The 26,542-nt window shown below is 26.6% G+C and overlaps 1 protein-coding gene across 1 annotated transcript in view; it reads left to right on the top strand.

The window, feature by feature from the left end:
• LOC113380477 (SCY1-like protein 2) overlaps positions 1-13,136 on the top strand; it is a 159,604-nt gene extending 146,468 nt beyond the window's left edge. The window contains exons 13-18 of the mRNA XM_026619709.1: positions 3,138-3,351; positions 7,597-7,853; positions 8,873-8,892; positions 9,845-9,890; positions 11,103-11,120; positions 12,789-13,136. Of these exons, the coding sequence (XP_026475494.1) occupies positions 3,138-3,351; positions 7,597-7,853; positions 8,873-8,892; positions 9,845-9,890; positions 11,103-11,120; positions 12,789-13,136 (903 nt within the window). The remainder of the gene's footprint in view (positions 1-3,137; positions 3,352-7,596; positions 7,854-8,872; positions 8,893-9,844; positions 9,891-11,102; positions 11,121-12,788) is intronic.
• The last annotated feature ends 13,406 nt before the right edge of the window (positions 13,137-26,542 follow it).

Genomic DNA, 26,542 nt, shown 5'->3' with positions numbered 1-26,542 from the left:
AAATTAATTATCAGAACTTAAATAACGCCTTTATGAACTTTAATTTTATAACTATAAACTAATTTTGATCAATAGGAATTGAATTTGGCATAGATAACAAATAATATCTAAATTATATAGATTAGTAATTCAAATCAAAAGCAAATAAAACGGATTTTAATATCAAATACAGAAAAGAATTTTCATAATCAAGTTCTTCCTTCATAAAATGTCCTTACATTTACATTATATGAAAAATATATTAATTAGAATACTTTTTATATTTACTTTATATTTTATCTAAACTACTATGGTTATTACTGGAAATTAAAACTCAGAACTTAATTATTATTTTCATAAACATTAACTTTATAACTAAAAAATTATATTTAGATCAAATAGTGATTAAATTTGGTATAAATATATAATATTATCTAGATTACAAATCAAAATTAAAAATTTAAAAGTAAATTAAACAAATTTTTAATAGCAAACGCACAACAGAAAAAAATTGACTATACGTTTACATTATATAAAAATAAATAAAATAAAATAATTTTTAATTTTACTTTATGTTTTAAATAAACAAATAAACTTAATTACTAGAAATTACTTATCAAGCATTATTTATTACTTTTATAAATATTTATTATATGTTATATAACTATTAATTTAATTTTTTATGTTTCTCCATATATTTATAGTCGTTTTTTGTTTTGAATAACGTGCCATTGTGTGGAAAATATATTAAAGGATATATTTTTGTTTTACTCAATATTTTTAGTTAAATAACTAATTTGCAGTACTGGAAGATGATTATTGATTGCTTCGAAACTTAAATACTAATGATTTTTTAGGATCATTAAGATATTTCAAGCCAAAATTAGAAAAAAAATATTTAATTTTTTTCTTTTTCTGAACTTCGAGCCACATTTTGCCATAAAAACATATCGGGAAATATTGAACTTCTTCAAGAACAATTAAAACCAACCCAAAAAATTATATACTGAATTAATATTAATTTTATATTAATAAATAAAATAAACTTGAATTAAAAAAATTTTAGTTATTAAAAAAATTGAAAAAAATCTCGTTTACTTTTAATTTGACTATATTATTCTAAAAGTGAATTCCTTCAATGTTTGAATATAAAAATGTGTGAAATATATAAACTTTATTCAAACCAATTTTAGAAGAACCAGATGTTTTATACCCCAAAACGTAAATATTATTTAAATGAGAAATTAATCATTTTGAAGATTTTGACAGGGTATTTTAGTCTAGAAAAATTTTCAGCTCTATATATATATATATATATATATATATATATATATATATATAACAAATGAATTCTGAGTGGTTATAAATATGAACAAACAGCACTCTTTTTGCACTAATTTGATTCATATTTTATTCCGGACGCGGATAAACAAAATCCTAAATAAATAATTATTCTTTCGTAATTACGATAAACTTTCAGAACCAATATTTTCCTCCCTTAACTTAACTCTTCTGTTTACAAAAATTTACATTTTTCCCCGATTCGCCATATATTCCAGCCCATGAAAAATATATTAACTCTACCCCTACATAATATTAAACTCTGGTAAGACAGAAAGTTTGCTATTTTGTATAAAATTTCTCATTAAATGCCGAAGTTTCGCTGGAAGAAACTCTTGTGTAAGCAATATGTGCAATTAAGATTTATATTATCTATGTGCCGACGCCGGTTAATAAAGTTACTTTCAAACATCTGAACCTGTTTATGATGTCTGCAACATCAAAGCTAAAAATAAATTAGTAAACATGATGGTTGAAAGAAATGCAGTTACATGTATGTTTTATATAGTCGAATTAATTATCTATCTCATAGCAACGTTATGGAATGCATTAAAATTTTAATGAGGTCTAATGAGATTTCAAGTATAACGTAGAAAATCTTACAAGAGTTCATGTAACAAATTATCCTAATTATAAAATGTTTGTATAATTTTGTTCTTGGATAGACCTTAGACCATCGCAAAATCGCAATTTTTAAACATAGTTTTGTGAAAAAAATCAACGTATAATTAATATAATCGAAATTATAAAATTGATATGACAAAAAATTCTGTGAAATAGAAATTGGAAAAATCGCATACACACACACACATATATATATATATATATATGTATATATATACATATATTAATTTAGACATATGAACAAACAGCACTCTTTTTTTGCCACCCTTTCATTTTTACCACACCCATTTGTAAGCCATCATAGAGGTTATATTTTTGAATCTAACTTGAAAATAACAATTCATCTTATAAAACAAATAAGCAACGTTTACTTAAAATTATTTTCAGGTAACAAACTAAATACAATAGCACAAAGTCAAAAAACTACAAAAGAAAAAAACCCTTTGGTATTAATATTGATACATTCCTTCCCGAATATCTCATAATATTAATATTGTAAGAATTAAGGTGATAGTTGGTTCCTATGTTTTTGCCTTTTATTTTAAAATAATGCCATTAAAAATATACTTTGCCTACTTTTAAATATTGCACACTTTTAAATAACATTTTTACTTGAAACCTTATTTATATTTTGCGTACTAAAGATAAATATCGACTTTCTACCAGCGGACCTTTAAGCCCCGCTCTAGCCTATACACAAAAATTTAAAAATATTTGTGTTAAAAGTCGAGTCAATATTATAAAATTCTCTGGCAGAAAAAAGAAAACTGCTCTTTGAAATATTTAAAAATCGTGCAGTTAATAGCGAAGAAATGGCAAGGCTGATTTTTACTAAAAACTATTTATCTTTTCAAGTTAATACAGTATTTGAATTTTCAAAATATGTTCAAGATTTTTGACAAAAAAGAATTTAATGCTGATACAATCTACGAGTGTCTATACTTATTTTTATCGAATGTTCTTTAATATTTTGTGATTAGTGACGTCAAGTCAAAGTTTGTCTTTACATACACACAGACTTTTAGCAACCTCAGCCATATACATTTTCTTTAATTATATGCAAATATTTACAGGTCCAAATCACATAATGAGAAATAAGTAAAACTATATAATTCTCTATATACCAGGTTCTTAAAAAAAGGATTTCATTATCGGTTCATCATGTTTACGATGTTTAATTTAATTTCCACCAGGTTCTGCAAGAGATGTTAGACCTAATTGACCGCAATCAAAGGAACAAATTGAAGCTGGATAACCTGTCTTTGCCTTCTCCGGAAAGACATAGACCACTTCGACATCAATTCAGTTCCGACAACATGCATGTTCCGCCCTTTAACATCCCCAATTTGCGAATCGAGCAGAGGAAGACCAGCAGCGCCGAAGACATGGCCAGGAAGAACTCGGCAGGTGAATAATAGAACCAAGAAAATTTTGTGGCTTTGAGGAATAATGATAATGTTTATTTGAAATTAATTTTGAAGCATCGTTGTATAATTTGGTGATTCGAGCAGGAAACGTTTTATAACAACTAATATTGATCCGAATATTGAACACCTAATAATTTATGAAGTGACCTTTAAATAGTTAGAAGTATTTATTAAGAAAATAATGAAATTGTTAAAAGTATTATTTTTTGTACAGGAATCTGACTAAATTCTTACCATCCTTACTAAAATTTTTGCACATACTATATAAAGTGTATATTAATTTTTCAAACAATTGAAAATAACTTTTTTTACCTGATACCTCATATATCTTCATATGATACAAAATATTTTTTATATAAGGTTGTCAAATATCTCCCTTCCGCCTTTTTGTATTATAAACCAAGAGCAAAAAAGCGGAAGGGAGATATTTGACAACCTAATAATAATGTGATCGCAAAAAATTACAGCTAATTTTCAGAATTGTTGTAAAATTTGTTTACTTCAAAATTTTGTAACAAAATCAAACATAAATAATATGAAAAATAATGTAAAAATCAAGGCCACAAATTTTATCATAATTTTTTTAATTTTTGAGCTTTTCAATGCTTTCAATACAATGCACTTTTGTGTTTCATATTTTTAGTGTTTTTTAAAGAAATTCTTTAATTTGATATTTTAATAAATATACATATGTGGGTATGTGTGTATTTGTATATGTGTATTAATATTCAGATGGTAAAATGTATAATTGCATATTATTTATACTGGCATCTAATCAGTTTATAAAAAGAAAAAACAAGTTTTATTTAAAATGATTTTAACAAAATTTTGTGCACGTTTCGAGTTTCATTTTGACTTTTCTTCATTGACTATTCAAATATATATATATATATATATATATATATATATATATATATGTGTGTGTGTGTGTCGGTGGGGGTGGGGGTGTGCGTGTATGTGTGTGTGAAAATGTGTTTTTACGTGGACAGTTTATACCAATTTATATTAATTATTACTTGGATTTTGATATTAATGTTGCCATGCAATTTACTATGAAAAGTAACTTTTCCAAGAATGAAAAAAGCATAAATTTTCAGTTATGGTTATTTACAAATTTTGTAACTTTTCCAAGAAAGTATAATTGAAACTGTTTTAAAGTTTCTGTCGAAAAGATTATAATTGAAGTCAGTTGAATAAATTATAATTGAAAATTTGTTTTACCAGATAATATCAATTTATAAGTAAAAAAAATTAATTAAAAATGAAAAAAGCATAAATTTTCAGTTATGCTTAAATAGCAACTATCATACAATTATAATTGCAATGAAATTTATATAAAAAACAAGGCAATTATTAAAAACATATCCTCTATCTTTCCAACATAATCCCTTCGGGTGTAATTTTCCACTTTCCATTGAACACATTGTAAAATTTAAATTTTGTTTCGCATAGATTAAAAGCTGCGTTAAATCCTTGAAATGTTAAAAGCTTTAAGCTCTACTTATTCAGTATGTTCCGAGAATATCTCTTGTTCTCTTATTAACCCCTAACTCCACCATAAGGGATGGTTCTACAGAAACTTCTTAGAAACGACTACAACTTTATCGAGATGGAATGCGCAAAAGCTACAGAACCATCGAGAAAATGTTAAATTGAGAGTCTGAATGTTTAAATGTAGTACGACGGATCGATTTATATCGGAAATATATTTCTTGGAAAAGTTCCATGGATAATAGATTTTTTTTTGTTGTTGCTGTGATATTAAATGATACATATATATATATATATATATATATATATATATATAATTCATACTTTTGTAAAAACTAAGTTCCAACGATCGAGCGTTCTATCAATAATAATATGACTTGAAGAGAAAATGTTCTGATATAAAAATATGCACAATAGTTTCGACTTTAATACCCAATTTAATAATATGTACTATCTTAAGTCCATTTATATATTTGAATACATTTATATATTTGATATAATAAAATAAATATTATTATGTGCGCATAATAGTATAGTATGAAATTCGCTGGAATAAAACGTAAAATTGTCTTAAAAATAGATTTGGCCGTGTGAACAATTTTACATACTATTTTATATCTGTTTAAATGGTTTTTATGACCATATGATTTATATATAGTTATTTTTCATTTTATGGTTTATTTAAATGCAATATATTATATCTGTCATGCCTATACTATTATATATATTTAATTTTTGATATGAATCTGATAAGAATCTCACCAGTTTCTGATGTGAATCAAATTTTGATTCTGGTAGGAATCCAATGACAATCTAATAAGTTATGGATAAAATTCAAATAGGATTCTGGTATGAACTTCAATGCAATCTCAAAATATTTTAAAATGAATCTGGATAGATTTTGCTCTTTTTTTGTAACTTTTGTGAATAATTTTACTAGGCTCAACAATTAATTATTTGCAACAGTTTCTCACATTAAGTCGCTCTTAAAATAGTTTTTAATTAACTATCGCTCTTGATATAGTACTGGACAAAATATATTAGACATTAATTAGATACATTATATAAAATTTGAACCATTAATTTCAAATACTCGATATTATACGGATAGAAGCTTTGAAATCAACCCTTACAAAATAGAGAAAATTGACTTATTCACTTAACGACAGATTTATAATCGTAATTAATTGGCATTGCATTTATATACATTTTGGAAACTTTCGAAATATTACGTGAAAATCAAATATTAGTCGCAAATAAGATATATAAATATGCAACTTCAAATTATTATTTGTTTAAAAATATATTTTTTATGATATAAGGGGGCGTCCTCCAGGAGGTTTCTATGGGGAGGGGGTTTGATAAAAAATCACAAAATATCACGTGGGGCGGAAGGGGTATAGAAAGATATCACGTGTATTTATTTTTTACCTGATTTTTAAAAAAAATCCAAACATTTTTAAAAAAATAGAAACAATTTTTTCTCGTAACCAATTAATGGATAAAATAAGATATTAAAGCTGAAAATTTTGGAAGCTTTGATATACCGAGTTAGGATAGATTTTAGTTTACCAATTAACTAATAAATATAAAAAATTCCTTACTATTTTTATAACTTATTTTATGTTGGTGCATTTTTATAAACTTAGTTTTGATCAAATTCAATATTTTTAGCGCGGATATAAGGCAAATCGTAGATATTTTAATTATATTTTAATCAAAAATTCTCATTTATTGATATAACATCCGATCGTTAAAAATCACTATTTATAAGTATATATATATATATATATATATATGTTTATATACATTGATCATCCCCATATTCCACGAATCGCCGTAATTGGCTGTAAAATCATCATCAAAATTTTAATTGTAAATTTTATGAAAGCACTAATTACATATGCTATTTTCGAGCACAATGATCAACTATTTTATTAACTTTTGTCATACGCATTTGTTGCACAACGATTTTTGGTGTATTTACATAAATTACATGTTTTTTAAAATATTTTATTCAGTTCGGAAATCTCTATGTATATTTGCATTTGAATTTGGTTAATGTTTTATAATGTTCTGTACTCTTTGGTTAATTATTCTGTATTTGTTATATATTAAATATCTACAAATATACACATTTACACTTTAAAATTATAATATTTAAAATGACTCAAACATACATGACATAAAAATAATTAAAAATATATTTTAATTCATTAACATTTTTAGTTGATTCCATACTGGTATTGAAAATTTGCCTAGTAATTACTTTTATGATTTTTTTTGTGAAGCAATTATAATTCAAAATAATTTTTCTAGATACATGTTCTACATTTTTGTTGTATTTTATGTTTAGTAACTACACATTAAATATCTACATTTGCACTTCGAAAACAACAAAATCTATATAACCACACAATTATATGAACAAACATATTTTGAACAGATTCGTATTGATTTATTAATTTTGTTATTGTTTTTAAATTGCTTTATGAATTTGGTGGTAATCACTTTTCATACATCAAAATTATTTTCGTCTCCACAATGTTTTGTAACTTTATTCCAATTTTTGTTTTCCGCACCAGAAATCTGGATGTCGTCTTGCACATTGGTCTGTCCATTATCAAAATTAACAACAAAAAATAATCAAACGGCGAATTTTCTCTTTTCTTCTCCTATGTCACTTTTCCCCGGCTTCCCTTTCCCAAAAATGTAGCCAGCATACATCGAACAGGTTCCGGCATGTTGGGCGGTTGGTGGTTTACTGGAGGTTCACCATCGTCTCCTGATAGCAATTTTCTTCGAGTGGCCAACGCTTTTCCCAATCGTCGTTTGAGTGACAATACTCTGATGACACCGAAAATCAGGATAGCACCTTCTTGCGCCTCTTCACCAGGAGGCACACCAGGAGGAGGTTTGCCAATCAGGAGACACAGCAGTATAGGACCTCAGGAAAGAAGAGGGTCTGCTGTTAATCTTAGTCCACCTACGGTGAGTGGTGATAAAAAAAATCATAACACTTGTTTGGTTATAATTAAATTGTAATAATGCACTAACGGTTTTATATAATGCCCTCATAATGGTTAGGTTCTAAAAGTTGCCCAAATTGGATAGTAGAAATATTGTGGCAAATATAAAGTTTCTTGGAAATCAAAATGGATCAATCTAATAATAAAGATACAAATAACATAAACTATCCATTCTATTCCCCAGTGTCAACTTCTACCATTCTCCTGGATGCAAAATATTTCTTTATCAAAATTAGATTACCAATTATCCTCTTCTTGGTATATAAATTTTCCACGCTTTGTAATTTATTGTTTCCTTCGTCCTTCTCTTTGCCAGTATCTTATAATTTGCATTTTAATCCTTTTCGTAAAGTTTAATTCGATAAAGAGGAATTCTCATTCTTGGCAACATGATTGTCTTTTTAAAGTTTCCATTTCTAGACCAAGGATATTACTTTAAACGCGACAGTTGATAGATTAAAGCCATTAGGAGAATGAAAAGGTAGTTTCAGTGTTGAATAAAAGAAGAATTTGAAGGATGAAAGTGATATTTTTCATTTTGTATAGAAATTGTAATATTGGAGTAGATCTGGTTATTTATACCGACTATGGTAACTGATACCTTCTAAACTAAAAAGTACTGATTTTAAAAATAGATATCTATACTTGTTTTGTAGATTGCAATCATATTGCATGTAAATATTTAATGATGACTCATTAATATCAATTTTAAAAAAGAGTGCGCGTAAGGTTCACACGCGATTGAAGTAAAATTTATTTGCTACTGTACAAGATGGCTTTTAAGTAAAAATAAATACATCATATAACAATTTTGAATAATGTTTATTAGTAATATGGTAACACTCGTGATGCACACATTTATTACTGTCAACCATTATACACATTTATATAATGATAAAATATAAATTATATATTTATAATAGCATTAAAATATGTATAATATTTAACAACAATAATGTAATACAGTCAAACTTCAAATAGGACATGATCGGTTGGTCATTGTAATTAGCATTTAGAAACGAACCTTCACTAGAAAAATGAAGTAATTTCTGATTAATAAATTCTATAATATTCGTTCACACAGTGGATTATGTTAAACAATGCCTAAACAAATATTGTTTTCGTTCACTCATCAGGTAATTGTGTTTGAAAAACTTCATGTAATTGAAATTAACATACATTCATTGACTGCTTGTATTTTTTTTACTTTTTCACTGACAATATAATCTCATTCTTTGTACAGCAAGTGTTTGTCTTGCCTAAAAAATATTTTTCATTTTAATAATGTCAAAGATTAATAGAACCTACGAATATTATAGAAATAATTTCTAATCAATAAACTTACGTTTTTTACACGGCACAGATTTTTCATTTGTTTTATTATTTGCACTATAATTTTTTATGGGGGACGGGATAAAATATTCTTCAGATCCAGATATGTTTTATTAACTCAAGTTTTGTACTGCTATTTAACTTTAAAATGTAACGACAAGAAACACCGAAAAATAAACAATATGCTTCACGCTTTCGGTGACGTACGCACATACAAAGTCATGCATACAAAGAAGCCTCGCACATGATACGACAACTTATCACAATCAACCCATATCGAAATGATATCATCGAGAGCGATTGACGAATCATTGGCACTCGACTCGGCCGTAACGCACTTCCGTTGCATTTGTACGGATTTACACCCTAGTCGCAACCTAAAGTTTTACTTTAAAAATTAATTACATATTTTGTTGCTACTGTTTTTTTCTCCAACTACTACTTGCTCCCTTCCATTAGTTGACATTGATCAAATTTTCTTGATATTTTTTAACACAAGTACATACATAGCAATGATGTTATTTAGTGGTTGAAAAATTATGAATAATTCTTTACCATTTTATTAATAATTAGTTATTTTTAGATTGTTAGTCAATATCGTATTTTACAGTTTGCTGCCAGACTGGGTTCCGGTTCAAGTTTATCTGTACCAGCAACATCTAATTATGTAGTAAGTCGCCTATGGTGTCTGTTTAAGGATCCATTTTGGAAAATACCCAAAAACCAAAAAAAGTCACAAATGGAAAAAATACATAAATTATAATAAATTTATAAAAATAAGTTATAGTTAATTATTAGTCATTTTTGGTCAGTTTCCAATGGGTCCTTAAGTCTTCCATTTTTTTCAATCTATTCGTCAGGTTTTGTCAGTGCTGTCCAGTGCCGTCTCAACAATGTTTGAATGGTCGTGTTCATCAAGTTATGGATTATTTAATTTAATTGTGCTGTTTATATATATGAATATATATTTTTTATACATATGTTTATTGCATAAATCAAGCAGGATATTTCATCGCCTACATATTTTTTTTAACATTTAAGACAAGTGCGACCTTGTGGTACGAATTTAGTAAGGCCAATAATTTTCATGCAAGCATAATTTATTTTTGTTTAATTGCAGAACTAATTTATTAAATAATCATGATAAAAAATCACCTCGTTAACGAATAATTATCAATTGTTTAGTTATGTTTATTTATTGACTCTTTGGATTATTTACAGCTGAAAAGCTTTAAAAAAGCTCTCAAAATCAGTCGTTGTTTGAATTTTAAAACTCACTATATATACCTTATTTTTGTAACACCTGTTTGGTTATTAAATTAAATATTATATTGCTTGTTATTTATCATGCTCTGGCATATTTGATCAATTCAATTAAATTAATAAAACCGTCAAAAAGCTTCAGAATACATTTTGTCAGTCATTTCATTATGATCCATCAACTGTCATTCACGATATAATAAATTTATGCAAAAAAACACCCCATAAAAATTTTATTATTACGAATGGTGCTTAATGTGATTGGCCGATAAAATAATATTTGCATTATCATAAAATAAATAATAAATTGTGTGTTTTTGCTGCCCTTGTTTTATCAAAACGTTATAATGTTGCATCTTGTTTCATATCAGTAACTATTAAACAAATCATATAAATGTACCATATCATAATTCGTTTGTATATTATAAAATTTGTTTTTTTTTATCAAATGTGTAAGATAAAATTTATTAAGGCCCTACTGAATTTACATACTTTCAGAATCATATTTTTTACTGAAGTTGAAAATATTTATTTGTTTCAACTGAATAGAATTATTTAGGTTAAATAAAACGTTAAAATCATTTCAATGTTTTAAATGTTTTATCTGTCTCATTTTCAGCTTGCACGGAGCATGATCGTGAGTATTTTCAATGTGATTTTTTGTATTTTATTTTTGTTTAATGTATTTTGTATGATAAATGTTGCTTAAAGTGATTAAAGTTGAAATAAAATAATTTTTAAATAATAATTAGAATATAATTTCCGAAAATTTTAATGGCAAGTATTACTTTTATTGATGAAATACATAATCGTATTTATAATTGCAGAAATTTTTAATTGATTTTTTGGTATGCAAATTTATATCATTAATTATAATCATAATAAAGTTACAAATTCTTAGAAATAATAAAAACTTTAATGAGAACAAAATACTTACTATCGAAAAATTTAATGTTGTTCATATTTTTGCTCTGAATATAAATTTACAACCAATTTTGGACTTATCTTTAAATATGTATACATTTCTGAAATTATTTTCCTCTTCTCCTCTCAAAAATTTGTTTTCGGTGTTCCGGAAAAGCAAAATTCTCCTTCTTTAGAAACTTTGACAGTCTTAAATTTCAAGTAAGGTTTTTCATGATTATGATTATAATATGAACTGCCTATAAAACAAATTACAGTCTCGAAACGACTGTAACTAATATAATTCAATGAAATATGTAGAGTGTTTATATAATTTTTACTCATGATTCTGTTAGCATATAAATAAATTAATCAGATTTTCTGGATATCTATTATTATTTATAATTTTATTTTCCTGAGCTAAAAGCCTTTGATCTTCAAAAATTTATTTAATTTTTCATTTATTTAGTTCTAATACATAAGGTATAAGCAATGCGTACTATGAAATAAATAAAATATTACATATGTAAATATTTTTTGGAGAGAAAGCTTCAGATTAGAAAATTAATATCATATTAGGTTGGCAACTAAGAAAGTTTGGGTTTCAAGCTTAGGTGGTTTCAATTGAAATTAAGGTTTTGTTAGTGAATAGTAGTCAATTCAGCTCTCAATCAGTAAAAAACACTTTTTGATGCGTAGTTTTCGGTTGACGTCATATTTTGCTATTTATATTTATGCAAGGTATCTTGAGTACACCAAAAATATGAGCAGTTTATGGAGTCGAAGCCTTAAAAAAATGGCAATTTGTTATCCAAATTTCGTCCCGGTGACTTTCCACTCAAAGATGTAAAACGCTCTGATCATCCAGTTGAAATTCAGTAAAAAGGAATATTCTACTTGTACTCTTAAAACCCGACTGAAAGATCAAATATGGTGCCTACATTGAGCAACTAAGAAAATTATATAATGCAGTTGAAAAAAGCAGCGTGAAATGATAAAACAAATCAAAAAATTTGTTTAACGAATTAAAACTTGATACTCATACTAATCCACCACATAGGTTTGGCCATCTACCTTTTGATTACTTTGTGTTTCGATCAATACCAAACTTCTTAAATGGTAAAAAATTTAACTCTTAGAATATTCTCAAGTTGTATCTGATTCTAATGAAAACCAGAAGTTTTTTAAAAATGGGATAATGATGTTAAAAGATGACAAAAAGTCATTGAACAAAATAGACAATGAGGTATAATATTTTTCCTCACAAATATGTCGATTTTCTAACAAAAATCTGCACTTACTTAGTTGCCAATCTGAGATCAGGATACTATTACATGACATTATAATCAATTTTAATAATCATTTTCCTAATTTACCAATTAATCCCTCGATCCATTTCCAGGGCGGCTCAATGCCAAACACTTCGAGTTCTGTGCCGTTCCTGCTCTCCTCGTCAATGCAATCAATTCGTTCCCGGCGCACCTCTGGCTGCATGTCGACGGCGTCCAGTCAGCAGGGGAGCACAACCGGACTGCTGCAGCAGATCGGTTCAGGCGTGGTAAGACAATTCAATTTCGGTTCCAGCGGAGGTGGAGGGTCGGGGGCGGGTCTCGGTTCCGGTATCGGTTTCGGTGGCGGCTATTTCAATGGCTCGTCCAGTAGTCGAGATAACAGCAGAGAGAGATCTAATAGTATTATGCAGCAGGCGGTTAGGAAGTGTCCGTCTTTGAATATCACGTTTACGGACTAGTCCGAGCTCAAACAGGGGTTTATTGAGACTACTTTGTTTATTATTTCGAAACCTGATTAGGATTATTGATTTTGTTGCGCTTGAAATTAACCCTTTCTACTCGGCTATCTTTCTGAGGGGTCAACATAGGTCCTTGTGCTCACCTGTCACTTGATAGTTTGTATACACAATGGCTCAGTTCGTATTAAGGCTTTACGCGGCTCTTTAAATATCTGAGATTATTTCATCAAATCTATTTTATCAATGATGTAATTATTATGTATTCTATTGCTGTTGCATTAATTCACAAATAGTTTTCCTTTCCCATTATATATTTTTATATTATGAGGTTTATATCAAGTTTTGAAAATTATTATAGATTGCGACCCGCCATAAAATTACAAAAATTAAATGAGGCCTGTGAGTTAAAACGATTGATCATTCTTAATTTTATGGCAAGGCTATGTAAGGTAGCAGTTTTCATCCAAAATTGCACTAAATACTGTCAAAAACCATATGGTTGCTGGTGGTGCAGTCAGGCCATAAGTCAGGCCATATGTACAATAGAAAAGATCAAGGATGAGCAAACCGCGGCCGGAGGGCTTTATGGGGAACTTTAAATATCTTAATTTATATCAAATATTTTTTATCAATAATGTAACTATCATGTATTATCTATTGCTGTTGCAATAATTTACAAATAGTTTTTTTTTTTCAATTAAAAATTTTTATATTTTAAAGTTCATATCAAGTTTTGTAAAATATTATAGAGTGCGACATAAAATTTCAAAAATTAAATGCGGCTCTCGTGAGGTGAAAAGTTTGCTCATTCTTAGAAAAAGGAGCCAATTCAGCCGTAAAATGGGCAGATTGGTATGCCTTGTGGAAATTGATTTGAACTTCAACATACTGACGTAAATAGACGTTCTTTAATGTCCACAAATTTACATCAGGTATGTTTTCGTCAGAATGTGGCACCGCATTCCTGGCAGATTGTTTTATAAATCAGTACCGAGTGGTAAGGGTAAATATTAAAAGTCTATACAATTATTAACTTTAATTTATATATTTTATTTATTTATCTTTATTCAGATACATAATTAAAACGCATTGTAATTAATAAAATTGACTCCAATATTCAAAATCTCTTGTATATTCCTGGCTCAAAAATGGAAATAATTTTGCTTTTTCTAATATTTATATTAGTTTTGATATAATTTTTTCTTATGCATAAAGGACAAAAACAATACTTTTCTTTATTCTACTTTCAAAAAACGAGTACTATTACATTAAATATTATAATTTTGTGTGGACTATAATGTGATAAAACTAATGCGTTTTAATTTTTAACGAGTTTTACTTTAGTTAACTATTGAAATTTTTATGTGAAGTAAATCTTACAGAATAAAATAAAATCTCTTATGCACTAGTACAATCCCAAACATTAAATAAAGATTTTACTCATATTATAAAATGTATCAAACTATGATTATACAAAATCGATATTAGAAATTGCATAAGATCTATCTCTGCTGAAATTTAGGGAATTATTAATATTGAAATTTATATTAAACACTCTCTTATTTTTATAAAAAATCGATCAAGACCGATGATAGTTTTAAAACTAGATTACGATAAACAAAAATCCGCCGAAATTTGCAAAAACGATACCTGTATGATAAAATAATATATTTAATATTAGAAAAAAGAGACAAAGTCTATTTTAATATACGTAATTATCGATTAAAGCATGACTCTATAAATATATAAATGTAAATTGCCTGTGAAATTAAATTGCTATAAAGATATTGTTGTAAATACGTATTGTACATATCAATCAAATAATTATTAATTATTAATTAAATGTTGAAAATCACATCCGATCAATGATTATGGATTCAATATAAATAATACCGCGTATGAATAGGATTTAAATATTTCTGTTTAAGTGCCAAATTATGAAGTATGTGTATCATTTATTCAGTGTTAATTGTATTTTAATATTTATTAATTGTTAATTAAAATAATATTATTGTTGTTCATCTATTCATTAAGCTTGTGTAATCATTCATTTGTGTGATGTCCAGCTGTACTGTCTATGTATTCACTCTTTTTTACTTTCTGCACAAATTTTCCTTAAAACTTGCACATGTAACATAGATCAATGGATTTAAATCTTTTGATATTGATGTATATTTTTATTGTCAATGGTTTTTGTAAGTATATTTGATGAGGCTGTCCATTTACGCTCACAAAATGAACCAAAAATTTGGCTAAAATCCATTCTTCATTTTTCAAAGTTTTGTCTATGTTCATATTTGGGTGTCCATTTGAATTACATTGATCCAATTTATTTTACTTGTTAGTATGTCTTTAATATATCTTCAACTGATAATTTAAATTGTGGTTACTTAGAAATATTTATGTTAAAAAAATATATTATAAAATAATAATTTATGCTAAAAAAATATGAGGTGAGCAAGTGGATGGCCTCTTTCTAAGTATATTTACCATCTACCAAACAAACAGAATGTTTCCTGTGCGAGTAAAATTTCTCTGATCCATATCTTCTTCATCATGCTTAAAATCAAAGCAAATTCCTACTTATTCTCTAATTGGTCTGTGTTATGTGTAACTTAATTAGTTACAACCAAACTTCAAAATTTACGAAAAAATATTGATACTAAACATCAGAACACAATCAACAGATAGACACATTCAGAAAACGATTTGGTAACATCAAAAAACACAATCCAAATAAATATGTTTACCACATATAATCATATACATTCCTATGGACATGTAGCCCCCTTAATAATAAATTAATCAGCAAAAATTGGTAATAGAGTCTTCATCTTCAAACTTCTTACCTCAAGCTTTTGTATGTTTCATACATCATCATCTAAATAGTTATTTTTATGAATTTTTTAGACGGCGTTTTATTTTTCTCATTCATTTATGGAAATATATGATTGAAATAAATGGTTTTACCAAAAAGTTTTCTGAATGTCGATTTTTTACCACGGGGGCTGCCTGTACTTAGTGGTCTATTTGTGTTGATCGGTATTTAGTAAAAGAGCGAAAATGTAGACATGGTACTGCTTAGTCAAAACTAACTAAAATTATAATTGCATTTTATAATAAGTTATTTAATCTTATGAATGTTATCATTTTTTAGTATTTTCTTATTTTCAAAAGAAAGCGTAAATTCTAAAAAATTAGTGTTAGTGTCACACTTAATGTATTGAATCATATATATATAAATCTACACATTGACTATCACAAAACAATATACGATACAAAAGTAGAAGTTTACTGTTGCATTTATCAGTAGAATTCGATGTTTTATATATATAAGAAAAGTATTAACTTTTTCCTCTTTATCGATGTTAAAAAAAACATTTGTACAGTGTTTACAAAGCTAAAACAAAATCCATTTTTTCGATATTTGCAGTATCAACTGTTCTCTGGGCGCACTTAGAGCGAGTTTGACACCAAATTTGGCGAACACTTCGAGTCAGGCTACCCCCCAGTCAAATGCCATTAATCTAAACCAGACCAAAACCGAAAAAAAATATTTTGAAATGTTTAAAATTCGTGTTTTAATCGCTGTTTTTGGTGTATTTGTCATCGTTGCACCTTCTAATCATGAGACATGGGGAACATATTTTTCTGAATGCCATTTATAAGGGACACAGGGACATATTGGGGTCCACTGTTATCTAATTTGATTTTCATTTTATTTTGTTTAAAGTTTCAAGTAAATGGCATAATAAATATTGTTATTATAGTCCAGTCGTTATAGCAAGTTCACCTCGAAATTCGATATTCCCAGCTGCAAGACTGTAATTACTCGTATTTTGGAACCCTAAAAGTTGTCTCAAAACCTACATATCTTGCGTACACCCTATCATGTGTAGGTTTTGAGACAACTTTCAGGGTGCATAATACAAGAATTAACAGACTTACTGCTGGGAATCTCGAATTCCAAGATTCTTACCTAATTTCAGCTTAAATGACTGTTAATAAGTCAGTGAGCAGACAAATTTTTGTCTCACTACTTAAGATTTAGAGGCAAATTATGTGGTAACATAGACGATCATGGCAACGCTAAATTATCTTCTTTCTTGGTACTAAAAGTTTTGAAAATGCTATCTATTTGCTGTGGGAGCAGGTGTTTTACACAGGAAATAGCATTTTCACAGTTTTTAGTACCAAGAAACCATAACAACGCTATGTTATCGTCTTTGTTATCACAAAATTTGCCCTTAATTTGTGATAGTAAACATTTTAAAGTTGTGATACAAGTTTTTGTAAGAGTTTTTATAAAAATCTTTGCGCAAAATTTGATATTTATTTTAACAAATTATAAGTTACTTTTAATCATCTTATCCAGAAGTTTTTTTATTATTTTTCACTCCAAACATTCAGAAATATATGTGACTCTCATGATTTCATACTCATTGTTTGAGCACTTTCATGTCATGTCATTTTACATGTTCGAGGCATATGTATAAAAGCAAGTAAATCAGTTTTTTATAAATAGATTTTGCATAAACTGCAATTTTATAATATACACTAAAATAAAATATAAAAATCACTGAAAAAGAATTGTGATATGCATATCTAAAAATAAAAATTTGCTGGCAAAGTGCATTTGAGAATCGATTTTTTTGCTGTTGTATAGTACACAAGAAATTTGTACATATATATATATATATATATATATATATATATATATATATATACTATAATATATAATACTATAATAAAAAAATACGTTTTTGACATGTGTACCAATGAATCCAAAAAATCAATTACCAAATGCAACCTTACCTCGTTCTGCTAGAATTTTCCAAAACCCAATTTTGCAATATAAATACCATTATTTTGACATAAAATTGCTTATACATTTGCCTCAATTTTCATAATTGTCTTAGATATAACAAATCGTGGGCTGGATCTACGGATTTGTTAAAATTAATAGGCTGGTCCATTCTATAGGGAATAATTTGACCAAAATGATTACAATCGAATAAAATTATATATGAAAAATTAAAAGTTATTGAGTAGCATAATATTATGACGTACTATATAGTTTATATGTTGCAGAAAATATATTTAAATAGAAAATGAAGTCACATATTTGTTTATAATAAAAATCAAGTAAAATAGTAGTCGGTGTTACGAATATAATAAAATCGTTGGCAGAAACAAAATCTGGAAAATGTGATTTGTATTATATGCAACGATTTTATTCCTGAAAAATGCCAAATTTCAATCTGAACAAGATATCTCTACAACATTTCAATTCTCAATGTATAAATAGATTGTAGAATATCAAATGGGAGTAGCATGTTCAACTTTGTGTAAAGCAAATGGAAAAATTACTATAATATTATAGACAATCTTTTGTATACTCTAAATGTTCAAAAATTATTAAAATTATCTCTGAAGCACTGTCCCGAAAATAAAATATTTATCTAGTATTATTTGTAAAGTTTTGAGGATCAAGTACTTTCTTGTTCTAAGCAGACAATCTCAAAATTTGGTATCAGACAGAAATATTAAAATTTTTGCAAAAAAAGGTTTTTGTTATATACCGTGAATAGATATATGCATAATAAATTTTCGAAAATTAATATTTTTTTTTTGGATCATTGAAGTCAAATTTTTTAAGGGCCACATTATTCATTGGTCGCAAAAAAATTACTTTTAGCATAGTTTTTTTCGAAAAAAAAATGTATGATTTGAAATATCATATTATAACTTATATTACTTTCAAAATTATTATACAAAGGTATCACAAAGTCGATACAAAATTTTGAAAAATTATATACTTTTTTAAATTTTTTTTCACATTGTTTGATTTGAATGGTTCAAGATTAGAGAAATTCATTTTAATTTTAAAACAAATTAATATATATATATATATATTAGGGTGGTCCTTAAAATGATCATTTTCGAATTTCCTTGCTCCCAGGGGCTCAAATGGTTTCAAATAGGTAAAAAACAATTCTCTGAAAGTTTTAGCTCTTAATATTAACGTTTAGATAGAGCGCAATTCAATCAAGGTTTTGTATGGAGATAGCATGGAAAAATTTTGAAAATTTTTAAAAATGCTTTTTAGATGTAATTTAGCGAACAATTGAATGAATAAAACTCATTCATTTGTCGCTAAGTTATACCTAACACATTTTTTTTAAATTTTCAAAATTTTTTCCATGCTCTTTCCATACAAACTTTGATTGAATTGCGCTCTATCTAAACGTTAATATTAAGAGCTAAAACTTTCAGAGAATTGTTTTTTATCAATTTGGAACCATTTGAGCCCCTGGGAGCAAGGAAATTCGAAAATGACCATTTTAAGGACCACCCTAATATATATATATATATATATATATATATATATATATAAATTTTGATTGTTCATTAGGTGATTTTATATTACATTACATATATGTAATAAAAAATTATCAATATTTTTTTAAATCTAGTTATCGTTAAAGAATTTATACTACTTGAGAGTTTCTTTAATATTTTTATACCGATGCAAGAGTCTACTGACAAATATAATTTTTCAAAAATAAGTTAGTTTTTTTCTATCAATTACCCTGATACCAAATTTAAAAAAAAACAGTATTACAATAAAGGCTCGCACATATTAATATATTTCCATCCACCCGAGCACATTTTTTGTAAATATTAGTCCACATATGTGACATATTGTTCATATAGAATATAAGATTTTTAATTTCTAGTTTAAAATAAGTATTCATTCGTATCAAAAATAAATACATGAAAATTATCATTGATATGTTGCCCATGACAATCCAATATCGTAGAAAACAATCTAAGCAGCTCTGACAATATAAACTTCTAAATATTTACTCTACGCAAAAATTGATTTCAACTAGAATTTTCCAAAAATGAAAGAAAATGAAACATTTTTTGCGCTCAAGCAACATATCTTCATTCTTAATGATTTAATGAAATAAATTAAATCATAGTTGTTAATCATTTGAACTTTCATCATAGGACGTTTATAAAGTTTTGTACAAAATTATTAAAACCATATCTATAATGATTTAGATAATTTTACAAAAGTTTCATCGATTAAAGTGAGAGCTAGAAATGTTTTGGAACTATTGATATTTTTTATAATTTATAAATAAATTTGAAAAATATTACTTACTTTTTGGATATGTAAAATCTCAGTCTTAAATTTAAAATAACATTATAATTTTTTTTTAACAAAATTTACTCAAAACTAACTGCTAACTAAAAATTAGCATTAAAATAAACTTTGAATGAAATTAATTCCTAGCACTCATTGTTTTGATGTTTATTAACAATTTAATTTCTGACAAAAATCATGAAAATTTAACTATCAATATATTACTCTAATCTTACTACTGTTGCTTTAAAATGTTTGCACAAGTATTTTAAAAAAAATATGTTTTGCACAAAACTTTCTACATTCGACTGAAACTTAAACAATCACTTACTCTAGTTAAATATAATAAATAAATGTATATCTAATTATGAATAAATGCACAAACGTCAATTCAAACTTTTTAAATATTAGCAATCAAATTTCTATAACACCCTATAGAAATTTCTAATATATTTTTGAATCTCAATATAAAAATAAGAAACCGTTATCAAGCAATTCAGAATACGTGTGAATATTTGTAAAAAAAATCATAAAAAATAACATTTTTAAGAAAAAAAATGTAACTCAATGCTCTACGATGTTCAAATGTAGATTCTAGATGATATTTTAAATTAATGTACAATTTAGAATATCTAAGGCCTGAATAGACCCCAGATTTAATAAGTGTTTTGAAATCGACTATAGCAATTTAATGAATAAGAATTTTGAATAATTTCTTAACCTTTGTAAATATTTTTTTAAATTTAAACAAAAATTATATGTAAGTATAAAATTATTTCCAGTCCAAAGTAAATCTTATTGTATATGTATGAAATATCAACAAATCTTATATGCCAATGTATACCTGACATCTAAGTGTAATTATGTATTAATTAATAATTAATAATTATATTATTAATCAATCAGATGAAGGAAATGTGTAAAACCTAAATTAAAAAATATATTCAATGTGATTCAGATCAAATTATAAATTTTATGATAATGTTATAATATTCGGTACAAATGTGTAGCTATTATGTTGAAAGAGTGCATGTAATAATAAAATATATAATTTTGAAAAAAAAAATAGTTTTGTTTCAGAATTTATGTATTTCATTTTTAAAAAATTACTACTAGGCCAACCAAATGTGTAGAACAACTATATATGCAAAATAGGGAAGACTGGGTACAGTTGTGCCAGTTTACGATAGTGCCAGTCGTCATAACAACTAAACTTTACTGATTTTGAAATAGGATTCAAAGGGAGAAAAATAAAGTATGTTTGTTCGAACAAGTTTCCATTACTTCATTGAAGCAATATGATATGCAGACCTAATTGCTTTTAAAGAGCCAAAAGTAAGTAAGACTAAATACGAAAAGAGAAAGGAAAAGGTAAATTCAATATAAAAAAGCGTTTGTTCAAAAATTTATGATTTGTTATATTTTGTTATATTATATTTATAAGCTTTGTTTAAGTAAGTTTGTGTGATGTTACATATTTCTGACAAAAAAACTCGTTGTAAGCGGTATACGTAATTACGACGTTTCTGATAAGTTCCATCATCAGGTTTTCTGTCAAAACAAAAATATACAACTAAAAACTAGTGAAAATAATTTACAGAAAAAATTGCATGCAAACAATCTTTGCTTCTGAATTTCTGATAATTTTTAATTTTTCAACTAAATCTATATCCATATGTATCTATATATCTTCTGATATGAAGCTTTATATATTTATTCAGTCTCCAAACCAGTTTCTTTAAAATCTGTTTCTTCTACAAGATGACGCCAAGAAATTTTAAGATCTGTCTAAATATTTATGTTAAAATTAAATCTAATAATAAGATTTCACACACAATCATCATAAACCTGGATTTGCAGTATCAGTTTACACTGACAACGTAATTAATTAAAGTTTACACAAATATCTATTCTTACTTGTTGTTGATGAAATGGTCAAATCACAAGATTTATTAAAATTAAAACGAAATCAAGTACATACACATTTAGTTTTGATTATTTTTCAAGTAGAAATAATTTGATGGTTAACTGGATGGAAAATATGTGAAATATATTGATACAAAACTACACCATATAAAAAAACACAAATATTTGATGTAGAATGTATTGGAGAACAAATATATGTATATAAACTGTTTTTTTTTTTAAAAAAAGAAAAATTACTATTAATGAAAGAAGATTTTTCCAAAATTTGGTAGTAGTTTGTTTTATTTTCATTTAATAAAACCTAAGTGTACCAGAATGATGGCGCTAAATAAAAACTTTTCAAAAAATTCATAAAGTTTGTATGTTTTCTAGTACAAGGTAGTTTAACGATGATTTTATTAAACAAAAAGGAATTGCGACTAAAAAAAATACAATAAATAATAAACAATGCAACTACATTATTAGTTCAATCTAAAGTTAAAGAGAATTGTATCCCATTTCTGCATCCAAAAGTTTAAGATTTGGCATACTCGAATTTGTATTTTTATCTCAAATTTGAAAATATTTCATAAAATACTTTATGTTTAGCTTATTAATAAGACGAGTAAAAAGTCATATTTCAAAACAAGCTGAGTATATAATTTTCAATGCTACTATTTTAAAGTAAAAGGCAAAAAATGTGTAACTAGCGATCTGCTTAATTCTCAAGAACTCTTGTATTTAGTTCATGATACCTGAATATGAGTTTAACCGTTTTTAAATGTTTTTGAAGTAAAACACCTTTAGGCGCGACTAGGGTGTAAATCCGTACAAATGCAACGGAAATGCGTTACGCCAGAACTGTACGTCATTCACTGGCATCAACGTTGTATGCGTACTGATATCAACAAGGAAACCGGAATACATGAATAAACATTTTAAAGTTACATCGTAGTCCAAATCTTGATTTAATGAAAAATGCCTGAATCAGAAGAATATTTTACCCTGTCTCCCGTAAATAATTATATGTATTATTCGTAGTTTCTATAAATCTTTGAAGTTATTAAAATGGAAAATATTTTTAGGCAAGACAGATATTACAGCTGTTCAAAGAATGAGATTATATCGCCAGCGAAAGAGTTAAAATATACAAGTCAATGAATGTATGTTAATTTCAATTACATGAAGTTCTTCAAGTTGCAAAAACAATATTTGTTTAGGCGTTGTTTAACATAATCCACTGTTTGAACGAATATTATAGAATTTATTAATCAGCAATTACTTCACTTCTCTAATGAAGGTTCATTTCTAAATGCTAATTACAATGACAAACCGATCATGTCATATTTGTAGTATGACTTTAATTACATTATTGTTTTTAAATATCATACATATTTTTAATGACATTATAAATATATAATTTATAATTTATAATTATATAAATGTGTATAATGATTGACACTAACAAATGTGTGCATCACGAGTGTTACCATATTACTAATGAACATTATTCAAAATTGTTATATGATGTATTTATTCTTACTTAAATGCCATCTTGTACAGTTGCAAATAAGTTTTACATCAATCGCGTGTGAACCATACGCGCACTCTTTTTTCTTAATTTTGGTAGGTATACACTAATCTTCTTTAAATTCTGGCGACAAAAATCTTTTGTTTCACCAGTTCGCCGGACGGACGGACACGTTCCGTACGGAAATAGATTCCTCGTGTTTTTCCGTCCTGATTCGCTCACCAGAAGCGACCGAGCCAACAAATCCTTCGGCATCACCCTACTTTTTCACCCATCCCATACTTAAATTAACTTCGACTTCCTTACAAACCTCAAACTGATTCGGTTGGTTCGACTTCAAGACAAAGTTTCAGTAAGTTACTCGACGAGACAGTGTCTTAGTTTAAGTTTATTTAGATGAATCTGTGAAGTCGCAAATCGTGGATTTATATTAGAAACAGATCGTTTTAGTAGTTAGTTTTAAGTGAAAAGTATATTATTTTGTACCAGAAAGTTTTTAAGTGCAACGGAAAAGTTTTATGAGGAAAATTATTTGTCAAATGCGAAGAGGTGATAATTAAGCAATAGCGGTTTATTTAAAAGTGGCCTGGGATACTGGATATATATAAAAGTAAGTTTATTTCGGAACTTTAACAATACTTCTTGCCAAGTTTTTATAGTTTAAATGTCCTAGTTAGGTTGATGACACTTTAAATAATAGGGATTTGTGAAATTGGTAAAGGACCAGGTCAGATTTGTTTAGCAATTGCTAGATTGTAATACAAATGTTGCCAAATATAAATTGATACTAGGATAATTGATTCGGGAATACAACGTCTAATGTTTAAGTATTTTGTATATAAAATGTAATGATTCAGTGTTTCATTTGTGTCCTTTTTTATATTTTTGTTTATAAATATATTTATATACATTTATGGTAATATTTATAAATAGTTATTAAAAAAAGTTGTTATTTCTTAAAAATTATGTAATAGTCCTTATAGAATTTTGACTTCATATCAATCTTCTAAATAAAAACTAATTTTTGCTCTTACTCAATTTTTTATACAATTTTGAAGTAATACAGGTAACTTCTACTCGTGTTTACCTAATTTGTTTTTTTTTAAATAATATAATTTTGAATTTGATGTTAACATATGTATTAACAAAGTCTGATAATCCGGCATAACATCATAAATTTTTTTATAAAATTTATTTCAAAATCCATATGTTCGGACCATTTTTCAGTGGTTAATTAAAATATGTAGCAATTTAGATTAAAAAATATTTTATTTTATATGCTATATGTTTTCTAAGGACAGTAGCAAATTATATGCCAAATTAAAAAAATAGCATTTAATAAGTAAAATATTTAAAAATGATATTGGTTTTCAAATAAATCAAATGTTTATCTTTATTGTCACTAAAATAGTATTTATGCAGCAACCACGTAATACTAATTATTATGCAAAAATATAAAAAACCGATAATAAACATTATTTATAATATTTTTTGTGCTTCTCACAATCTATGTGTTTTTATATACAAAAAATGCTGAGAGAAAATAGTAGTATTAAATAATTCCAATATTTTTATCCATAATGTTTCATACATAATTATCTATAATATATAATTTATAAATAAAAATGTGGATAAATTAATTAAAATAATATAAAAAAAATTAGAACTTTGAATTTCGAAATACTTCTCAAACTAAATCTAGACCATTTGATGATGTGGATTTAGATAACTTTTTTTTGATGATTTATTAAAGATTTTAATTATTCAATTTGACTAAAATTGTATCAAATAATTAGTCAGGTGTGATCTAACTAATCATAAAAATAACAATAAAAAATTTGCTTTCTTATGTACCATATTAATATAATTGATAAATCCGTTCAAACAAACGAACGATGGACCAGAAAAAGTGCTCCAAAAACTTATTTTTCTAAAAACATGCAGAGTTCTATAACATTTTTAGTTTTCATAGATATATTACCGATGAATAAAATTTAAATTCCTTAATATTTTATCAAAATTGTAAAAATTTTCATGCAAAACACACACACACTAAATTTTTCCCAACACGTGTCGATTATACCAGCCAACTCAACAAGTGTTACGAAAAAATATTCCAACTATGAAATCTCGATTAATATTATTGATAAATAATTATTGCAATTACATAAGTATTTTTTAAAATCTAAATGGAACATTGCCAATCGAACTTTTTCAATACCATTCGATTTCGGAAGTTGTATCTGAATGTATTTTTAAATTCATGAGTGGTAATTCTGCTCACATCTGGAACCGACCTCAATATAAACAAAGTTGGACAGTTCTGCAAACTATTTTTATTGTAGGAGAATATTTATAGTTAATAAAATGATGGAGATATATAAGATTAGATTTATTCTAATTTAACATAAAAATTATCATTCAATATCATGTTAAGTTGCTTTTAAACCTGAATCTCAAGGGTCGTATGAGAGAATGCAATAATACTCCTCCTTAGCTAAGTGATTAGCAACCCAATGGTTAGCCTATCTACATTTGATATATTTTTTATTGGAATTATTTAATAGCAATAATATATGTTGAACTTAATGGAGCAATGTCAGAAAGGACTATTATAATTTGGAATAAACCTTAAATTCTCAACAAGAGAGTTGTATGTGTTTTTTGAAATTGGATAAAAAAATAAGAACGTATAAAAAATTATACACCAAAAAGAGCTTTCAAAACTAAAATTAACAACTTAGTATTTAATATTTGCAATATTATTTATACTATATTCATGTACAACTTTTAAAAAAAATAGTGAAATTCAAA

Source organism: Ctenocephalides felis, unplaced genomic scaffold (assembly GCF_003426905.1).
Source record: "Ctenocephalides felis isolate EL2017-DRISC unplaced genomic scaffold, ASM342690v1 CF-g0.4_SCAFFOLD_00845, whole genome shotgun sequence".
In the NCBI taxonomy this organism is placed as follows: Eukaryota; Metazoa; Arthropoda; class Insecta; order Siphonaptera; family Pulicidae; genus Ctenocephalides; species Ctenocephalides felis.
This window is presented reverse-complemented; position numbering and strand designations above follow the sequence as displayed.